The sequence below is a fragment of the Sorex araneus genome, chromosome 3, assembly GCF_027595985.1.
Source record: "Sorex araneus isolate mSorAra2 chromosome 3, mSorAra2.pri, whole genome shotgun sequence".
Taxonomy (NCBI): Eukaryota; Metazoa; Chordata; class Mammalia; order Eulipotyphla; family Soricidae; genus Sorex; species Sorex araneus.
In genome coordinates, this window is record NC_073304.1 from 117,715,180 (window position 1) to 117,734,424 (window position 19,245).

At 43.0% G+C, this 19,245-nt stretch overlaps 1 protein-coding gene across 11 annotated transcripts in view; it reads left to right on the top strand.

Moving 5' to 3' along the window:
* USP54 (ubiquitin specific peptidase 54) overlaps positions 1-19,245 on the top strand; it is a 169,030-nt gene that overhangs the window by 130,439 nt on the left and 19,346 nt on the right. For 9 of the 11 annotated variants that reach the window (XM_055130340.1, XM_055130344.1, XM_055130342.1 and 6 more), the window contains exons 9-17: positions 938-1,087; positions 2,810-2,978; positions 4,519-4,689; positions 9,961-10,092; positions 10,248-10,625; positions 10,832-11,063; positions 12,428-12,561; positions 14,731-14,898; positions 18,766-18,885. In XM_055130340.1, the coding sequence (XP_054986315.1) occupies positions 938-1,087; positions 2,810-2,978; positions 4,519-4,689; positions 9,961-10,092; positions 10,248-10,625; positions 10,832-11,063; positions 12,428-12,561; positions 14,731-14,898; positions 18,766-18,885 (1,654 nt within the window). The remainder of the gene's footprint in view (positions 1-937; positions 1,088-2,809; positions 2,979-4,518; positions 4,690-9,960; positions 10,093-10,247; positions 10,626-10,831; positions 11,064-12,427; positions 12,562-14,730; positions 14,899-18,765; positions 18,886-19,245) is intronic. The other 2 variants (XM_055130347.1, XM_055130348.1) reach the window with 1 other exon arrangement.

Genomic DNA, 19,245 nt, shown 5'->3' on the forward strand with positions numbered 1-19,245 from the left:
GCTACACCCAGTGTGGTAGCAAAATCAACATAAGAAAGCCCTTCCTGACTGCCCATCAGGCTCAAGGGCAGAAACACAACCTAGGGGTATTCCTTTTCTCCTAGTAGCTTAATTAACATCTTAATATTAGTTATTTTGTATGGACACAGTAAGAGATACTTTGAGGCTTATAGGGCAGCTCTCCTGGGAACATCTTGCCACAGACTCAGACTACAGTTCTCAGGCCATATTAATCATTCCTAACCCTAGCAGGGTCTGATTCGAGTTAGTAATTTTGGGATCATGACAGCATCTGTCCATGACCATGCTCTTAACTTATAGTTGAGCATTATGGCACTTTAGCCAGGCCCATCTCTATGCCAGGGTAGCACATAGCTCACTGCTTGCCCTGGGTCCATCCAGTCTCTCACTGGGACCCTGCTTTTGGGGCCTAGGAAGTAAGAGCAACTGAGGCTTAAATTGAGAGAACAGCTGCCCAGGAGGTAAATATCATTGAGAGTTAATTAACTCCCACTTTACAAAAGCATAACATTTGCTGTCTTCCTGTGTCCATACAAAAAGGACATTGCTCTGAATAAACTATGCAAAGGACTTAAGAAGAAGAGGAAAACAATATTTACAAGTCAACAGAGCACAGAGAAAGAAGTTACCAATAAATACAGAGGAATGGGAGCACTGTGATGGAGCAACCCAATAAACTTAAGCTCCCTGCAGCAAGGCAGAAAGGACAAACCAATGCTATCCGACAGCAGAGTGCTGAGATATTTGTCTTACCTCTAAAGAAGCCCTTTCATGCTTGTTGCAAAACTGGTTTTGAGGCTATGAATCTCTAAGCTGTCCATGAAGCAACTCAGTACCTTAATTAAGTGATGCATGAAGTGATGCATGAAGTGAAAGAGCATGCAACTAGTCATTCCTTTCTCTTTTTTCCTCCCAGCTATTCTTCCGTGTGACTGATGACCGGGCCAAGCAGTCGGAGCTGTACTTAGTAGGAATGATCTGCTACTATGGCAAACATTATTCCACATTTTTTTTCCAAACAAAGATCCGTAAATGGATGTATTTTGATGATGCGCATGTCAAGGAGGTAGGACTGTTCAAGACCTCCTGGGAGTGTTTGAAGACCCCAACAAAGGAGCTAGAATTCATTATTTGTCTTCATTGATTCAATTTTGTAATTTCCATGTCTGCTTCTCTGTCTGGTGAACTTAGGAGGTTATCAGTCTTGTCTTACTTGATAGACAGCAAGTCCTCAAATGTACAACAATCTATATCTTCTGTTATTTTCTCCAAGTCTTTTACCATGCATCCAGTAGAGAGTTGATCAGATGTTCTTAAAAATGTTAAATCAATTTGTGTGAAAGTCGTCTAATTCCTCAAATGAAATGAGAAAGTTTAGGATTTCAAACCTTAGAGTCTGTGGACTCAGGGCTCCTTGCTAAAAATTATTCTGTAATGTTTATCCTCCCTGAAGTGCCTTGTTACTGATTAATGTATTTTTGGGATAGCGTAGGAAAAAACAGGCTATGATGACAGTTAAAGTTGGAAACTACAATCTAAACACAGAGCCTGTGACCAGTGTTTTAGGTGATTTGCATGAGAGATCATCTGAGGTTTGCAGCTGGGAGACTGCAGACCGTGAGCTGTGTCTGTCTGTGGACTTGAGGCAGCTCTCCCAGAAGGGTAAAGTCTCTGTCAAGTCCCCTGGCTTTTAAAATTTCTTTTTTCTTTTTATTCTTTTTGGTTTTTGGTTTTAGGCCAAATCTTTAGTGCCCAGGGATCACTCCCAATGATGCCCTGGGGCCTATGAGGTACCAGATATCAAACCCGGGCCTCCTACATACAAAGCATGCCGGCTAGCATTGCTCTGTCTCTCTAACCTCTATTGTAAGTTTTTTCTTTTGTAGTGCTAGGAATAGAGCATGAAGCCTCATACATGCAAGGCATATGTTCTGATTTTGAGCAACTTAAACAAGCTCTTTGAGGTTTTTTATTTGAAAAATTATGCCTATTTACAGTATCTGTGTGAAAGAAGCATGTGATGTGTTTTAGTTAAAATAACCATATTAGAGATCTCTTTGACCTCTGTTATGCTAGTTGTCTAACGCCAAGAGCACAGCATCTAAGAAAGTGGTGTGTTAGAGCTTATGAGAGGGTAACTTGAAGAATTTGATTAGATGTTTCGGTAGCTGTTAGATCATTCTCTTCCACTGCCGTGGCAGTGCTGAATCTAGCACAAAGCTGAGGTCAAGAGTTTCGGCTATCTATTCTAAGAAGTTTGACATTTTACATCTTGCCATGTGTGAACTTTGTAACTAAATGTCACGCGTGAACTCTGTACCAGAAAGGCAGGATGTGAGAGTTTTTATTTCTTCTCTGATGTCATAAAAGTGGTTTTTAAAATATAGGAGAAATTTGTAGGAATACAAAATTTAAACGAGGACTTTAATTTTGTCTGTGTAATAAATTGATTACAAAGCAAACTGAAAGCTCCTTACATAATAATCCACCTTGGAAAATGTTTTTTCATATAATTCATAACTGAATTGCTATTTTTAGAAATAAAATAATTTTACTCATTATCCCTTTTTTATACAGACTTTTAATGCTATGTAAAGGGTTTAACAAAAAAAATTAAGTTTAGATAAAATCTCTTTTGTTGTTCCATGAAGGTTAACAATTATTTTTTATTCAATACTTGTCTTTCCATTGCCTTCATGTTTCTTTAGAAAAGTAGAATGGCTAGATATATTTTGAACGGTGGCTGTGAAGTATAATTGTCATGTTGTTCTGGTTATTTTTGGTCCAGATTGGGCCCAAATGGAAAGATGTGGTGACCAAATGCATCAAGGGGCATTATCAGCCTTTGCTGCTGCTTTATGCGGATCCTCAGGGGACCCCAGTGTCCACACAGGACCTGCCCCCTCAAGTCGAATTCCAGTCGTATAGCAGGACGTGCTATGACAGTGAAGACTCAGGTGAGCAGCCTTGGTCTGGCCTGCCCTTCCTCCCCAGCCCTTCTCCAGCGTGCTCTCTGAGCACTTGGGACTCTATTGATCCTGAGTATACATGACCAGCCTTGGAGAGGGAAAGTGTGAGATGGATATGAGCGAAGAGCCAGCTGATGCTGAGGCCCGAGCAGTGCCAGACCGTCTCCTTTATCCTGCAAGAACGTGATGCCAAAATCACTTGGCCCCAGTTCAGAAGTTAGAAGGAAGTCATGTTGTTAACTTTAACCAAGATGTTAGTTTTTTGTTTGACTAAGGTTATGGGTTCTTTCCTTTTTCATTTTAATGAGGTAATGATGGTTTACAGGAGTCAATTTCAGGAGTCCAGTTTCAGACCTTTTCATTGTGTGCAGCCACCACAGCCACCCCCAATATCCTCATATCCCTGTGCCATAGTCCACTGGGCCCCTCTTCCTCTCACCTGTTCCACTCCCCTCTGCTAACCTCAGCTCAAAGGCGGCTGGTTGTTGCCAGCACTTTCATAGCAATTTAAATGAGATTGAGGCCAATAAAAGTGATTTGAGTATTACAGAGTTAGTTATTTTTAAGAGGTGGTGGTTATATTTTTGTTTCAAAATGCCAAATGAGGGAGTGAAATTCCTCTGCTTATAAATGACTTGTCCACTTCTAGTTCAAGAGTCTGGACTTTTAAAAATTTTCTCACAATTTTGGCATGATGGCTAGAGTCTGAGGTTAACATACAGAGGCTACTAATTTCTTAGACACTAGGCTTTACAACCCTATAGGTTTTGATTTATGAATGGGAAGAAGAAATGTCCTTTTAGACTAGGGTTGACCCGAGTATACATTTTGAATGAGAGGACATTGGTCTCTGGTCTCTCCCCGCCCCCACTCTCTCCCCTGCCCCCTCCCCACCCCCCTTTGACCCTCCCTCGTGCTTGTCCCTGCGCTTCCTGCCCAGACTCTCACCCAGACCTGCTCAGGGCTTCTCCCTCCAGCCTGACCGTATCTCCGTTTTGTGAGCATCTCAGTGAGGCCTTAAGGAGAATGCAGACTGACTTAACTCATTCATGCTCAAGTAGCAATTGCAGCCCCGTAACTCCTCAGTGATATGAAAAGTGCTTATAATGTCAATTTAGTGTTTGAAATGACATTTCTGGCAGTATAGCAGAAAAATGATGGGATAAGGGAACAACTGATTATATATGCCAGGTCGACCTGGGACTCTCCATCTAATTAGATGTTACTTTTCACAACTTTTTCCTTTCCACTTTTCCCCCCATAGGTTTTCTAAAAGCCCCACAGTTTTTGACAGTGGCAGGCAAAGTGAGGGCTTCAGCAAGGTAGGGGCAGGAATGGGAGAACTTGTTTGTGTGTCTGGGTTATCCGGAAGTTGGGTGTTGGGGCGAATGGCTCTGGTATATCCTTCTCACCCTTCCATCTAGGAAACTCTTACCTTATGGACCTTTGTCGCCTTCCATCTCTTTGCCTTCTTCTGTCTCTGTTCTTCTCTGTCCTCACTTTCCTGTGTGTCTCCTCCTTCCCTCAGGGAGGGAGCCTTCCATCTCAAGTGACACTCGAACAGATTCCTCAGCGGAGAGCTGTCCCTACAAACACTCCCACCATGAGTCTGTGGTTGGTCACTTCTCTTCTGAGTCTCAGGGGACAGTCATCTATAATGTGGAGAATGATTCCATGTCTCAGAGCAGTCGGGACACAGGTAGGGATTGATACAGTAGACCCTACTTGTCTGGGTCAGTTCCTAAATAGAGAGTCTCTCAAGAGAAAGAAACATGGGCAAGTCAGAAATGTTTGTCATGCAATGACTGTGAACAAAATTAATTGTGATCAAAAAGAAGCAACTTAGGGGCTGGAGCGATAGCACAGCGGGTAGGGCGTTTGTCTTGCACGCGGCCGACCCGGGTTCGATTCCCAGCATCCCATATGATCCCCTGAGCACCGCCAGGAGTAATTCCTGAGTGCAGAGCCAGGAGTAACCCCTGAGCATCGCCAGGTGTGATCCAAAAAGAAAAAAAACAAAACAAAACAAAAAGAAGCAACTTAATTTTGAGTAAATGATGGTGTTCCATTTCACGTATTACTGTTAACAGCAGCTTATCAATAAGAATTATTATGTAATTATTGATATGACTGTTTATTTTGAAATCTGCTTTTTCTTCTATGCTTTGATCTATGTCCTTTTCATAGTGTCCCATTAAATCTTGTGGTCATGTACCCTGTCTTGTTCTCATGCCACACTTGGGTTCAAGTAAAGTATTTTGATAAAGTGGGTTTATTTTTGGAATGGGAACATCAGCTTATCACTTCATTAGGCTTCCTGCAGGACAGAGATGCAAAAGAATGAAAGCTAGTCTGTTACTGTGAATTGCATGCAAGGAACATACTTGCATTGTCCTATTGATCTGTAGAAGAGTGAACCTGTGTCCATGGAAGAAATCAGTATAAGGCATGAAAGGAAGATCAGTGAGTGACTGCTAAGGTTAAGTTTTCCACCAAAGACAGAGACTAATTACCCACAGTCTTAGAACTGGATATTAGTGAGCTCATGGCTTCATATTGGTAGTTTATACTCTGACTTTGCACATGACCTTTTAAAAATTTTTAAAAGTTAAAAAAATACATATGTGCACACATATACAGTTTCACATGTTGAAATTATAATTGTCAACCAACAAAGAATTGGAATAGGTGTGAGGAAAGGAAGGAAGGTCAGACCAGAGGTGACATAGGGACAGGGATGTCATGGCTGCTGAGGTGGCAGTATGTGGCAACCTTATATCAGTGCCATAAGCTTGAATGCTACTGTAACTGTATTTCTCAATTTACTGTGTTAGAATAGACTCTCAGACTTGGGAGGTGACTCAGAAAGCTGAAGCACGTGCTTTGCATGCAGGATCCCCTCATTTGCTCCCTGGAACCACAAGATCCATGGAATCTTGCTTGTAGTGACCTCCAGGCACCACTGGGCATTGCCTCCCCCACAACCCTCCCTCCACACACACATACACACGCACACACACACAGAAGTATACTGAGCAGAATAGTACACTCTCTCTGTACGCGTATCATGAACCGAGATTGAACAATACCCCATAGTCAATCTAGTTTTATCTATATCTTTTTGCACTTTATCTACTCCTCAATTTTTGAAGCAAACTAGAAACATATCATTTTCCATAATTATCTTAGTATGTATCTCAAAAACATAAATTATTATTTGTTTTTATTTTTGAAAAATATCACTATCACTGTCATCCCGTTTTTCATTGATTTGCTCAAGCGGGCACCAGTAACGTCTTCATTTGTCCCTGTCCTGTGCTAGTGTAGCCCAGTGGCATCTGCTTGCTTCAGGAACATGAAGAGCACGTTGCTGTTACTGTTTTTGGCATATCAAATACGTCACGGGTAGCTTGCCAGGCTCTGCTATACAGGGGAGGAGGGGAAGAAAAAAAAAGAGGTCGCTCTCTTCCGGGAGCTTTGTTTTATAGTCTCTGGATCATGGCTGTTGATGAGATTACATGGTGGTGTGGGGCGGGGGGGGGGGGGTTTGTGGGTGTGACTGCCAAGTTACTGGAAAATTGGGGATCTGGGTGGAGGAGGCCCAGTCCTGATCCAAGCAGGCTTGGCGATTTCAGCCACGGGGCTCGCATACCTGGGTTCCTCTGTCATTCCTTCATGGCTGAGGCTCCTCCGAGCATGTGGAGAGTGGCCTTGGGTATGGCTGTGATTTGGCTGCCAGGGCTCTGCTTGGGGCCAGAAGGGAAACTCAATCTGCCCCCTTCTGAGGGGGCCCTGGTGAAGATAGCCTGGTGTGGAGGCAGGAGATTCTGATACTAGAAAAATATATTAAGAGAAATGTATTTCAAGAAGTCTGATGGGGGAGAGGTATGTGCTCCAGAGAGACTGGGTTTCCTCAGGTGGGAAAGAGGCAGTGGGTTGAAGATGCGAGCGAATGTCCCGGGAGAGAATGTGCCAAGAAGTGATTTTTTTTAATGTACCATTATCACACTTAAAAAATGTAAATTTTTTTTTTCTTTTTGGGTCACCAAAGCGGTCACCAAAGGCGGTGCTCAGGGGACCATATGGGATGCTGGGAATCGAACCTGGGTCGGCCTCGTGCAAGGCAAACGCCCTACTCGCTGTGCTATTGCTCCAGCCCCTAAAATGTAAATTCTTAAAACCACTAAATAAGCAATATCAAATTACCTTATAAATGTCATAATTTTTTAAATGGTTTCTGTGTTTGGCTTCAGAATCCAAAATGAAGTTATATATTGTTATGGATTGATAGGTCTTTACCATTTCCTTTAAACTTAAGTTTCTTCTCTCTCTCTCTCTCTCTCTCTCTCTCTCTCTCTCTCTCTCTCTCTCTCTCTTTTTCTTTTTGGGTCACACCCAGAGATGCTCAGGGGTTACTCCTGGCTCTGCACTCAGGAATTACTCCTGGCGGTGCTCGGGGGACCATATGGGATGCTGGAAATCAAAGCCGGGTTGGCTGCTTGCAAGGCAAATGCCCTACCCGCTGTGCTGTCACTCCAGCCCCAAGTTTCTCCTCTTTTATACTTGCAGTTTTTTGTTGAAGAACTAGCAGGTTTGTCCTTGAGATTTCTACATTCAAATTTTTCCTGATTGTACTCCTGTGGTAAACATTCACATTCTCTAGCCTGTTTGTTTTGTAAATTAAAACCAAAGTGTGGCCAGAGTTGGATCTAGAAGTGTGGTCAGAGTTGGATTTCTTGTGGTGATATTGCATCAATGAGTGCATGAAAGTGTTTTTATAGAAGATATTTCTGAAGGGGAAATCAAGTTACATGATAACTAAGGCCAATTTTCCCCGTGAGTGAGGTTTCTGTGAAGGGTTTTTGATTGGCTACTGCTGGAAGTGGGGCAATTTAATCCACTGATTTAACTTGTAAATTTAGTTGCTGCAAGTGATTTTTTCCCCCTCGGGGCCCAGAAATAACATAAGAACACATAAAAGTAACAAAAGATATCATTGGTTATTAACTGAAAATGTGTAGGCCTATCACTTCTGCAAATATCTGAATATGTACAAGGACTTTTCCTTACTAACATTCAGTTAGTCCTCAGTACAGGGGAGAATCTTGGTGATTTTTTTTTTTTTTTTTTTTTTTTTTTGCTTTTTGGGTCACACCTGGAAATGCACAGGGGTTACTCCTGGCTCTGCACTCAGGAATTACTCCTGGCGGTGCTCAGGGGACCATATGGAATGCTGGCAATTGAACCCGGGTCGGCCGCGTGCAAGGCAAACGCCCTACCCGCTGTGCTATTGCTCCAGCCCCCCAGAATCTTGGTGATTTTCTAAACAGCTTCCAGTTTAATTTGCCTCTGGCTTTCAATTCTGATTTCAGAAGCTTATGAAATAATTATAACCTTTATAGTATGACATTTGCTATTATCAGCTCATAGTTACACAGTCTCATACTGTGGGCATGAAATAGGACAAGTTACATGAAAGAATCCAGATCTGGGCGCTTGGGTTTCCAGTGATTATTACTGAGAAACTTGAAAGTGTAATCTTTGCTGAAGTCAAGCTTGGTGACACATGGACTGGGGATGGGAATGAGAATTATTAAATATTCAGTACCCCTTTCAATGATTTACATTTCAGAATGTTTTAGAAATTAATCTTTCTTGATTAGTTTGTCATTGGAGTGTCATAATTGACAGTATTATCAAAGTTGTTGTATACTCACAGAGCTGCTATATCCACCAGTGTTTCATTCTCTCACCGACCTCTCCTGCTCCCATCTCTTAGAGATCTGAATCTTAACTGTAAAGTGTGATCTCCAGTGAGGTCAAGTTTCGTGATACCTGGATTGGGGATGGGAATGAGAGTCACACAGTCAGAGCTCTTGGACAAAGACTGAGATCACTGTATCTATCACTGTATCACTGTCGTCCCATTGCTCATTGATTTGCTGGAGTGGGCACCACTATCGTCTCCATTGTGAGACTTGTTGTTACTGTTTTTGGCATATTGAACATGCCACCGGTAGCTTGCCAGGTTCTGCTGTGCAGGCGAGATTCTCTTGGTAGCTTGCTGGGCTCTCTGAGAGGGACGAAAGAATCGAACCCGGTCGGCCTTGCGCAAGGCCCTACCCGCTGTGCTACTTGGGATAATTCTAGGTTAATAAAATCTGGACTTTACTTGGTATGTGTTGCTAAGAAAATAAATAGAAGGGCAAGCTCTGTTAACTCTATATGAGAGTGAAAATACACTGGTACATGATATTTTAATTTAATCTTTAAAACTTTGCCATATAAAAATTACCAATTAATATATCCTTTGGGTCATCAAGAAAGATTATGAGTGAAAGAATGATAATTACTAGAGAGATAATAAAGTGTTTGCCTTGTATGTGAGCAAACCCAGTTCAGTCCCTGGCCTTGTAGGACTAGGGCTCACTTTTAAGCACAGAGCCCGAAGTAAGCTCTGAACACCGCTGGGTGTGACCTACCCCTGACCCTCCCACCAGAAAAAAAGAATGGTGATTAGGGCCAAAATATGCTGCTTAAGTGGTAGGGCACATGCTTTGTCTGTGTGACAATCTGATGGTTCCCTGCGCCGGGCCCCCCATTACTTCCCCAAAAAAATAGCCCAGAATGTAGCTCAGTAGTAGAACTTGTGCATTGTCCTTGTAAGGTCTGGGGTTTGATAACTTAGGACTGTCACACCCCCCCCAAAAAAAAAATCCCAGGATACTTTTTAAGCTAGGAAGTTTCCATGAAATACTTTAGTTTGCATTTATTTATAGTTATTACCACTATACTTCAGATAGTCTTCATCCTTATAGCTTCTGATACTTGAGTATTGTGGGCGTACTGAATTCTTATAGCTCTGATACTTGGGTGTCGTGGGTGTACTGGATTTGGGGCCATGCTCTGAGTCCCAAGACGATGGGGTCAGTCTCAGGTTCCGGCTCATCCCTCTCCTCTGTGCTTCCAGGACATCTGACCGACAGCGAATGCAATCAGAAACTCACATCCAAGACAGGGTCACTGCTGGAGCGCAAGAGGAGCTCCGGCCGAGCGAGGCGGAAGGTGGATGAGCCGAGGGCCTCCGGGTATCACAGTGAAGGCAAGCCGTCCTGCTGCGCTGCTCTCCGGACACTCGCCCGGCAGGCTCGCTCACACCAGGGGGGTGGCCATGCTCCCTTTCCATTTTGGGATCTGGGCATCTGTGATTAAACACTTACCGTTGTTTCCTTCTTTGCATTTTATTATGTTTTTTAGGAGAAACACTGAAGGAGAAGCAGGCTCCTAGGAATGCCTCTAAGTCATCGGGCAGCACTAACAGGCTGAGGGACTTTAAAGAGACAGTCAGCAACATGATCCATAACAGGCCGTCCCTGGCCTCTCAGGCCAGCGCGGGCTCTCCCTTTGCAGGGAAGGGAGGACAGCAGACTGACAAAAACCTGAAGAACTTGCCTTTATACTCTCGTGACTGGGAAGTGGAGAGTACCAGCAGTGAGTCAAAATCCAGTTCTTCTAGCAAATATCGCCCAACATGGAGACCCAAGAGGGAGTCTCTGAATATTGACAGTATCTTTAGTAAGGACAGAAGGAAGCATTGCGGCTACACCCAACTCAGTCCCTTTTCTGAGGATCCAGGTGAGCTTACGAGTAAAATAAATTTAAGTATTTTAAAAGTCTGGATTTTCTCATAGACGTGGCCAGGTATGTTTTTACCCTAATGCTGAGCTGTTGGGGATATACATTCATGGAAGAAATAACAGCACAGAGGGGTTAGTTATGCCTTAATTCGAGGCAGAGGCTAATCTACCTCCTTTTCCATACTTGTCATTTGGTCGGGATAGCTAAAGAATTTACACCAGACGAACTGAGCAAGCCGCCTGCATATGACGTTAAAACTGGTGGAGCCAGCCCTGCATCAAAGCCCTGGGGCGCTGCGCGGCCGGGCGCTCACCTGTTAGAGCAGCAGCCTCGCCTCATCCAGCGGATGGAGTCGGGCTATGAGAGCAGCGAGAGGAACAGCAGCAGCCCTGTCAGCCTGGACGTCGCCCTGGCGGAGAGCGCCAGTGTCAGCAGGTATTGTTTGCTTTTCGAATAGTGGCCCTGTCCCCCGCAGCAAGCTGAGCCAGTGCTCAGAACGTGTAGAGATGTGTCCCTGACCACCTTGCTGGCAAGCCTTGTGTGCTGGTGACTTTCAGGACAATAGCGCCCTCTGCTGGGCAAAAGGGCAAGAAGGGAATTACAAAGTAATTGTTTTGTACATGACTTTGTTTGGGGGCCCCACTCTGTGATGCTCAGGGCTTACTCCTGCCTCTGTGCTCAGGAATCACTCCTGGCAGTGCTTGCTGTGGGAGAGGGGGGCATATAAGAGGCTGGGGATCAGCAAGGTCAGCTACCTGCAAGGCAGGTGCCCTACCCACTGTACTATCGCCCAAACCCCTGTAAATGATTTGATGAAAGAAAAAGAATTTATCAGTGAACTAAAGCTTATACATTATTATCTGAGAGAAAACTCATTTGTTATTTATTGTTGCCTTTCAATGTAGGATAGGTGGTTCTTTTTCTTCTCCTCTGCATCATTTTCTTTGTCCTTTAGGGTTACCAGGAATTCTTTGATTTATGAAGCCACTGATAACTATACATCCCATAAGATAACAGGGCTGAGAGTGTGGTTTAATGAATGAGCAGTTGCCTTGCACCTCTGAGGCCTTTGGTTTGATCCCTTGCACTGGGGAAAAAGAACTGCAACCTATTAATAGTACCCGTGTTACTTTATCCACTTTAGATCTCAGACATTTAAAAAAATTTTTTTAAAATTAATTAATTTATTTTTTGGGTTACACCCGGCAATGCATAGGGGTTACTCCTGGCTCTGCACTCAGGAATCACCCTGGCAGTGCTCGGGGGACCATATGGGATGCTGGGAATCCAACCCGGGTTGGCCGCGTGCAAGGCAAACGCCCTACCTGTGGTGCTATTGCTCCAGCCCCTCTCAGACATTTTTTTTTTACTGAATTGTCAGAGTCAAGTTCCTAATAATAGTGCTGCTTTGAAAGGAATAATTATATCTTCTCCAAGGGTGATAACCACATCCTCATACTTTCGCTGGCCACAGTCTTACAAATAAGGTGATGCTACAGTGTTCTAAAAGAGAGGAAGGCAATTCATACAAGAACATATGCTCATTAACTCATTAATTGATTCAACAAGTTTTGTGTCAGACACTTTGCTAGATGCACAAGATATGAATGAGGTGAAAGAAGATGGGAGGAATTAGTGGATGTTTCAGTTTTTCAGAAACATTTTAATACATGCTTATACCAGTTTTATTATACCAGTTTGATGTTTTATTGTTTTTGCTTTTGAGGGAATTAATCCTACAATGTTTAGAGTTAAGCCTCTTCTGATGCTTTCACTAGACTCTAGTTTTTCCTTTGAAGGGACCTGAGTGCTAAGAGGTTAGCTGGGTTGGCACCTTCCTGGCGCCACATCCCAAAGTCTCACAGCAGTAGTGTCCTAGAGGTGGACCCCACAGCATCCAGGAGTGGCTGGACAAAGAATCAACCTCTCTCAGGTAAGCAGGATAACTCGTTTTGGGGTAGTGAACTTGTCTGCCAGTTTTATTTGGGAAATGCTCTTTTGAGTACATTTGAATTTAGATGACAGTTTCCCACCTTGAGTATTCCAGTGGATTATAAATTTGGAAGCATTGGAACTGGTCTATCTTTGGATTTTTCTACCTTTTCCCTTTTCTTTTCTTTCTTTATTTAAATCATGGCTTGCCTGATTGTTTCTACCCTGGAGAGCGCCCTGTGGGAACGAGAAGGAACAGATATATAGTGAACCGGGTCAGTAGCACTTACTCCTGTAGAAGAATAAGTTTTGCAACATTCCTCGGCATGGAAATTGACTCACAGGAATAGATTCTGATTGTTTCATGTTACTATGAATTGAGACAACAAAGACAACAAGTGGGCAAAACTGGGAAATTGCTTTTAAATCTACCCTTAATTTTCCCCTATGACCTGTCCAGTACTTGTTTTCTCTTCATTTTAAATGTAATTTAATTTTGTGGGGGTGGGTGGGCAACACCCGATGATGCTCAGGGATCACTACTGATTCTGTGCCCAGAGCTTACTCCTGGTAGTGCTCAGGGAAGCATACAGGGTGCCAGGGATGGAGCCAGGGTTGGCAATGTGCAAGGCAAGAACCTTAACCTCTCTGCTTTCTGTGTGCCTTGCATCTTTATACCTCATTCTCTCAAAACAAGCTCTCCAAGAAATGATCTGACTCCTTCATACTAAATGTAGATGATTTTAAAATAGTCTAACGTGAGCCAGCAGTATAGCTCGATGTGCAGGAGCACGTGCTTTGCGTGAAGGAGCCCTGGCGTAGTCTCCAGGCACCAGGAAATGATTCCTGAGCATTGCCAGGTAGGGACCAAATCTAAAACAGAACAAAACAAAAACATAGTTTAAAGCAGGCTTTTTCTCAGAGAAACTAGTGATTCAATAAATTAAGACTTGAAGATAGGTGGGGGCTGGAGAGATAGCACAGCGGGTAGGGTGTTTGCCTTGCATGCGGCCGACCTGGGTTCAAATCCCAGCATCCCATATGGTCCCCTGAGCACCGCCAGGGGTAGTTCCTGAGTGCAGAGCCAGGAGTAACCCCTGTGCATCGCTGGGTGTGACCCAAAAAGAAAAAAAAAAAAAGACTTGAAGATAGGGGCTGGAGCGATAGCACAGCGGGTAGGGCATTTGCCTTGCATGCTGCCGACCCGGGTTCAATTCCCAGCATCCCATATGGTCCCCTGAGCACCGCCAGGAGTAATTCCTGAGTGCAGAGCCAGGAGTAACCCCTGTGCATCACTGGGTGTGACCCAAAAAGAAAAAAAAATCTTGAAGATAGAGATTGGAACTTTAGTTATGAGGCACCAAGAGTAAAGGTTTCAGGTTGTGATAGGTTTTTAGCTCCTTCATATGTTCCATTCATAATACACACTTAATCTTATGTGGTGTATATTCCACTTAATTAGAGTTTGAGTGATCCCTGAGCAGAGTCAGGAGTAAGCCCTGAGCCCAGACCTCCCCCCACCACCCAAAAAGCAATAGGAGAACTGCTTTACACAATTGAGTTGGCTAGAGTGTTGGAAGGGAGGGTTATTGGGGTCCTTGGTGGAGGGGGACTGGCTATACTGCTTATAGGTGTGGTGTTGAGAAATTTTCATGGGTGTGCATGAGAATCTCAGTTAAAGAAAGTAACTTGCTTGAAGTGTCCCAAGGAATAAATGACATCACATGGTAGAGAATACTCTCTAATAGGAATGTCGCTTATTAGCTTTAGTTTACTTTCACCATTTACTTTCTGTGTTACCTTCTGTAATCCTCTTTGTGACATAAGGTTTTTGTGGATCACAACTACATCATAGGTTGTTCTGAGAATCAAATTATATATATATGTATATATATTTGCTTAAATTTATCACAAAGCATTAAAATGTGTAATGCTCAACAAATAATAATTGTTATTATAATTGTTATGAGTACTTATTAAATATCCATTGTTATTGTTTTTATTATAGTTTATTGTAGTTTATTGCCTTAAAATCTGATATGAAAAGCACCATCCAAAAAATGAACTTTAAATTGAAACCAAGAGTTTCAAAAGGAAAATAGCACAATGTTCATAAGTTTTACTGGTCTCAGTTATGGAAATGTGACAATTTCTTTTCATTGTATTCCAGGTGGAGAGGTAGCTGCCAAAAGTGAACTGGATGAATTGCAGGAAGAAGTGGCCAGGAGGGCCCAGGAGCAGGAACTTAGAAGGAAACGGGAGAAAGAATTAGAGGCAGCTAAAGGGTTTAACCCTCATCCCAGTCGATTCATGGACTTGGATGAACTTCAGAATCAGGGTAATTATGGGTGATGGGGAGAAAGAGAGCAATATGCAGGGAAAAATACTAAAGTCTGTAGATCTCATGTCTTCTTTTAGCAATGTTATATTTTGTCTTAATTTATACTTTTCAGTGAAAGCTAAAGTCGGAGCTGACAAGATGTGTGAATGGAGATAGACACTGATTTGGGCTCTTTATTACAAGTCTATAAGTTAGACATAATACGCTGTTCGTGAAAAATGCTTCCTGTGAAGCATTTTTGGGAAGCATTTTTGCGCTGGCTCTAGGAGATGTAAATAAAACTGGACACAATTCAGAAATAGTACAGAAGGCGCCGAGTGAGGTTCACAGGGAAGGGAATTCTGCTTGCTGGACAGGAATACACTTTTGAGATTTCTTGCGGAGAGCTTCAGGGAGGTAGATTTACCAAGCAGGTTTAAGAGCACACAGCCTGATTAACTTTTGATTCTCTGACAGTTCATTTTCAATCTCATAGGCTTCTTCTGAACTTTACTGAAGCTTCTCCAACTGCCCCACATTAGTCACTTTTTTTCCTTCAGTTGCTTTATGATGTTACTTTTCTGACCTTAAAGTAGGAGTTGGCTGGGGAAGTAACTCAGCATTAGCGCTTGCCCTGCACACCTCAGATGCTAGATAAAGGGTCACGATATCAAGCTTAAATAGGACCTAAAACCTGTATCTAAATTTTTAAAAATTTTATAAAGTGATTTATTATTCTTAAAATTCAGAATCAGTTATGACAAATTGAGCTAAAGCATTGTGAAGAATAGCAGTGCTGTTTGGGGGGGGCATTCTGTTAACGAGTTTCCTCTCTTTAATCAACATGTAGAGAATCTTCCTGGGTTAAGGATTCCAATGGGGTGGGGGCCATTTTTCTCCTCTAATTGTGTGTTTTTATTTAAGGTAATTTTTGCCTCATATACCTCAAATCATTATGTTTATTTCAAATTCCTACTTCTCTGTATATTTGAGTACTTAGCCCCCCCCCCCTCCGCCCACCACCACCACACATAAATACCTTTGGTTGTTGGGGAAGAAGCCCAGAGCCACACACTTGTAAAACAAGAGCTCTGCCACGGAGCTGCATCCTGTCATCAGTCTACTTTTCCCTTTTTGTTCCCAAACTGTATCACATTGGTGTCTCAGTTTGGTATTACTTCTGAAAGAGGGGTCTTCTTCCCTTCTCTGACTGTTGAACAGTAAATTAAACTTCAGAGGGGGGATCTGTGTTTTATTGCCACTTCTGCAAACTCTCTGGTTGAGAATTTCTCAGCCAAAGATCAGGAAACCACTTAATATACTACTAAGATTTTAGAGAATAAGAATTAAAACCCAGTGCAGTGATTGAACAACCTTAGTTTATCTTTGTAGAGAATTGCTCTAGCCACACTTCTGATGGTTAACGGTTGTACTGACTCAGTTGACTCCACTATTATGAGAAAATGTAAGGCCTGGAAGTTTGGGGGAGAACATATTTCTGGAAGTGAGGTACATAGCTTGGTTCTGAAAATGTGAATACTGAATTTTTCAGAACCAATCTGTGACTTCATTGTCTTTCCATTGCTCGCCAAAAGCAATGCTGAAATGGGAGTGGGTGGCAGGGATGTGCAGGAACCTTCTTACTATGTCGAGACAGGAGTAGGTGGAAGAAGAGGACACTGGGGGAGATGGCTGACACCTTGATTTTCTTTTCCCCCATTTGAGCTTATGGAAACTCATCATTAGTCCCAGTTATAAGTGAACTTATGACTTTTGTTTTTTTAGTGAGTTTATAAAGTTGAAGAAAGGGGTTTATAAATGAGAATTCTTTTATAAAAGTTGCCTTTTGATACTTTTTTTCATTTTTATATACACTGTACTCGATTCAGTCTCTGCCTTGGCACACACTTCAGGGGAGGGGCAGATATCCCAGAGTATGGGAATGACACTTTTGGTGAAGGTTTCAGGAACAGGGACATGGCCATGTCATTTCAAACAGGATTCAGACAGGACAATGTCCTAATTGCAAGGACATTCATGTAGCCATGATATCTGATGACAGGGAGATGTGCAAACCAGTAGTGCAGGTTGTTCAGCTGCCCGGGTAGAAACACTGAAGTCAGGAATTTTAGAGCTCCAGTTCTTGAGAGGTTTACTGAGTTTTCATTTGAGGGTGGTATAGAGAACATTGTAAATAGGTGAGTGGAGGAAGAGATATAGTGGCTTTCGTGGAATAGTGAAGGCACTTTTGTCTTAAAATAGGAGTGAAAGCCTTGATAGAGATCTGGAGGGTCATTCTAGCATAATCTGGCAAGATGTATCTTGCTACACATTGAACAGACCAATTCCAAGGACAAAACACCCCCTTCTGCTATAGATAACACTTTGTTCTTTGTATATTCACGAAACGACAGGGAAAGCCCTGCAGCGCTCTCTCTCTCTCTCTTTCTTTATCTCTTTATCTTTCTCTCTTTTTCTCTTTCTCTCTCTCCTCTCTTTCTCCTCTTTCCTCTTCTCTCTCTCTCTCTCTCTCTCTCTCTCTCTCTCTCTCTCTCTCTCTCTCTCTCTCTCTCTCTCTCTCTCTCTCTATTTGGTGGTCTCAGAGCGCTTCCCCTCCCAGAATGGCCAATGCCATGGGCAGACGAAGGAGGAAACGAGGACCGGGCTGGTTGGTGATCAGTTGCCATTTGTTACATTCTCCCCATGCACCTGTCCCAGTCTCACTAAGCCCCTCATTCTAGTCCACAGTGCCCCTCATTCCTGTCTCCTCCTATCTCCCTCGCTTGTCTCTCTGTGCTCCTACTCACCTCCTTGGTCTCTTTCTCGTCTCTCACCAACTGCCCCACATTGGGGGTAGCACAATCAACATCAAAGCCCTTCCTGGTTGCAGATCAGGCTCAAGGGCAAAATACCACTAGGTTTTTTTCCTTTCTTTAGTCCAATGACTTAATTAACATCTTAATTCTACTTCTTAATATTAGTCATTTTGTATGGACACAGTAAGAGATACATTAAGCTTGTAGGGTGGCTCTCCTGGAAACATCTCGCTATAGATCTCACATTACAGTGCTCAGGCCAAATTAATCTTTCCTAACCCTAGCAGGATCCTAATCTAGTTGTTACTTTTTGGATCATGACAGAATTTGTCCATGACTATGCTCTTAACTTATAGTTAAGTATTATGGCGCTTGGCCTGGCCCATTTTGATGCCAGAGTAGTTCCCAACTTGCCCTGGGTCCATCCACAGGCTCTCGTCAGGACCCTGCTTTGGGGACCTAGGAAATAAGGGCAACTGAGAGAACAGATGCCCAGGAGTGAATATCATTCAGAGCCAGTTAACTCCCAAGTTACAAAAGCATAGCATTTACTGTCTTACTGTGTCTATACAAAAAGGACATTGCTGTGAATTAACTATAAAAAGGACTTAAGGAGAAGAGAAAAGCAATATTTAAAAGTTAACAGAGTCTGATTAGGAGATAAAGGTGATTGACCAGTTGGGGAAGCAGAGCACAAAGAGGTTACAAATAAACAGAGGAGTGGGAGCACTGTGATGGGAGTAACACAGTGCTTACTGGGTTACTATATGCTCCCTGTGGCAAGGCAGAAAGGACAAACCAATGTTATCCTACAGTTCTTTACTGGAGGAATCCTTGTAGTTGGAGTATGTGGTCATCAGTGACATTCCTCTTACAACTTTGGTAAGGTCTCAGTTACAGCACATTTGGATCTCTTATTGTTTCAGAGAATTCTTCATAGCAAATGGATAGATGTAATAAGAATAGATTAGAGACTAAGCGAGGATCTGTGCATACTGAAGGGAAATGACAGTACATATGAAAAGTTGGATTGGATTGTAATGAAAACGAAAAGTGCTGGCCCTTTCAGGGAGGAGTGACGGCTTTGAGAGGTCCCTGCAAGAGGCAGAGTCAGTGTTTGAAGAGTCGCTACATCTGGAACAGAAGGGCGAATGTGCTGCAGCTTTGGCTCTCTGTAATGAAGCTATCTGTAAGTAACTCTTAACCGCTATGGCTCTGGCACTGACTAACTTCATAATAGGTCTCATAATAGGTCACCCCAATGGGATTAAAAACAGCCCTTGGGGGCTGGAGCGATAGCACAGCGGGTACGGCGTTTGCCTTGCACCCGGCCGACCCGGGTTCTAATCCCAGCATCCCATATGGTCCCCTGAGCACCGCCACGGGTAATTCCTGAGTGAAGAGGCAGGAGTAACCCCTGTGCATTGCTGGGTGTGACCCAAAAACCAAAAAACAAAAAACCAGCCCTTATATCTCCTCACTTCTGGTCATCCACTTATGACCTGTTAGCTACCTTTTTTCTTCAGATTTCGAAGTGTGCTAGGCACTG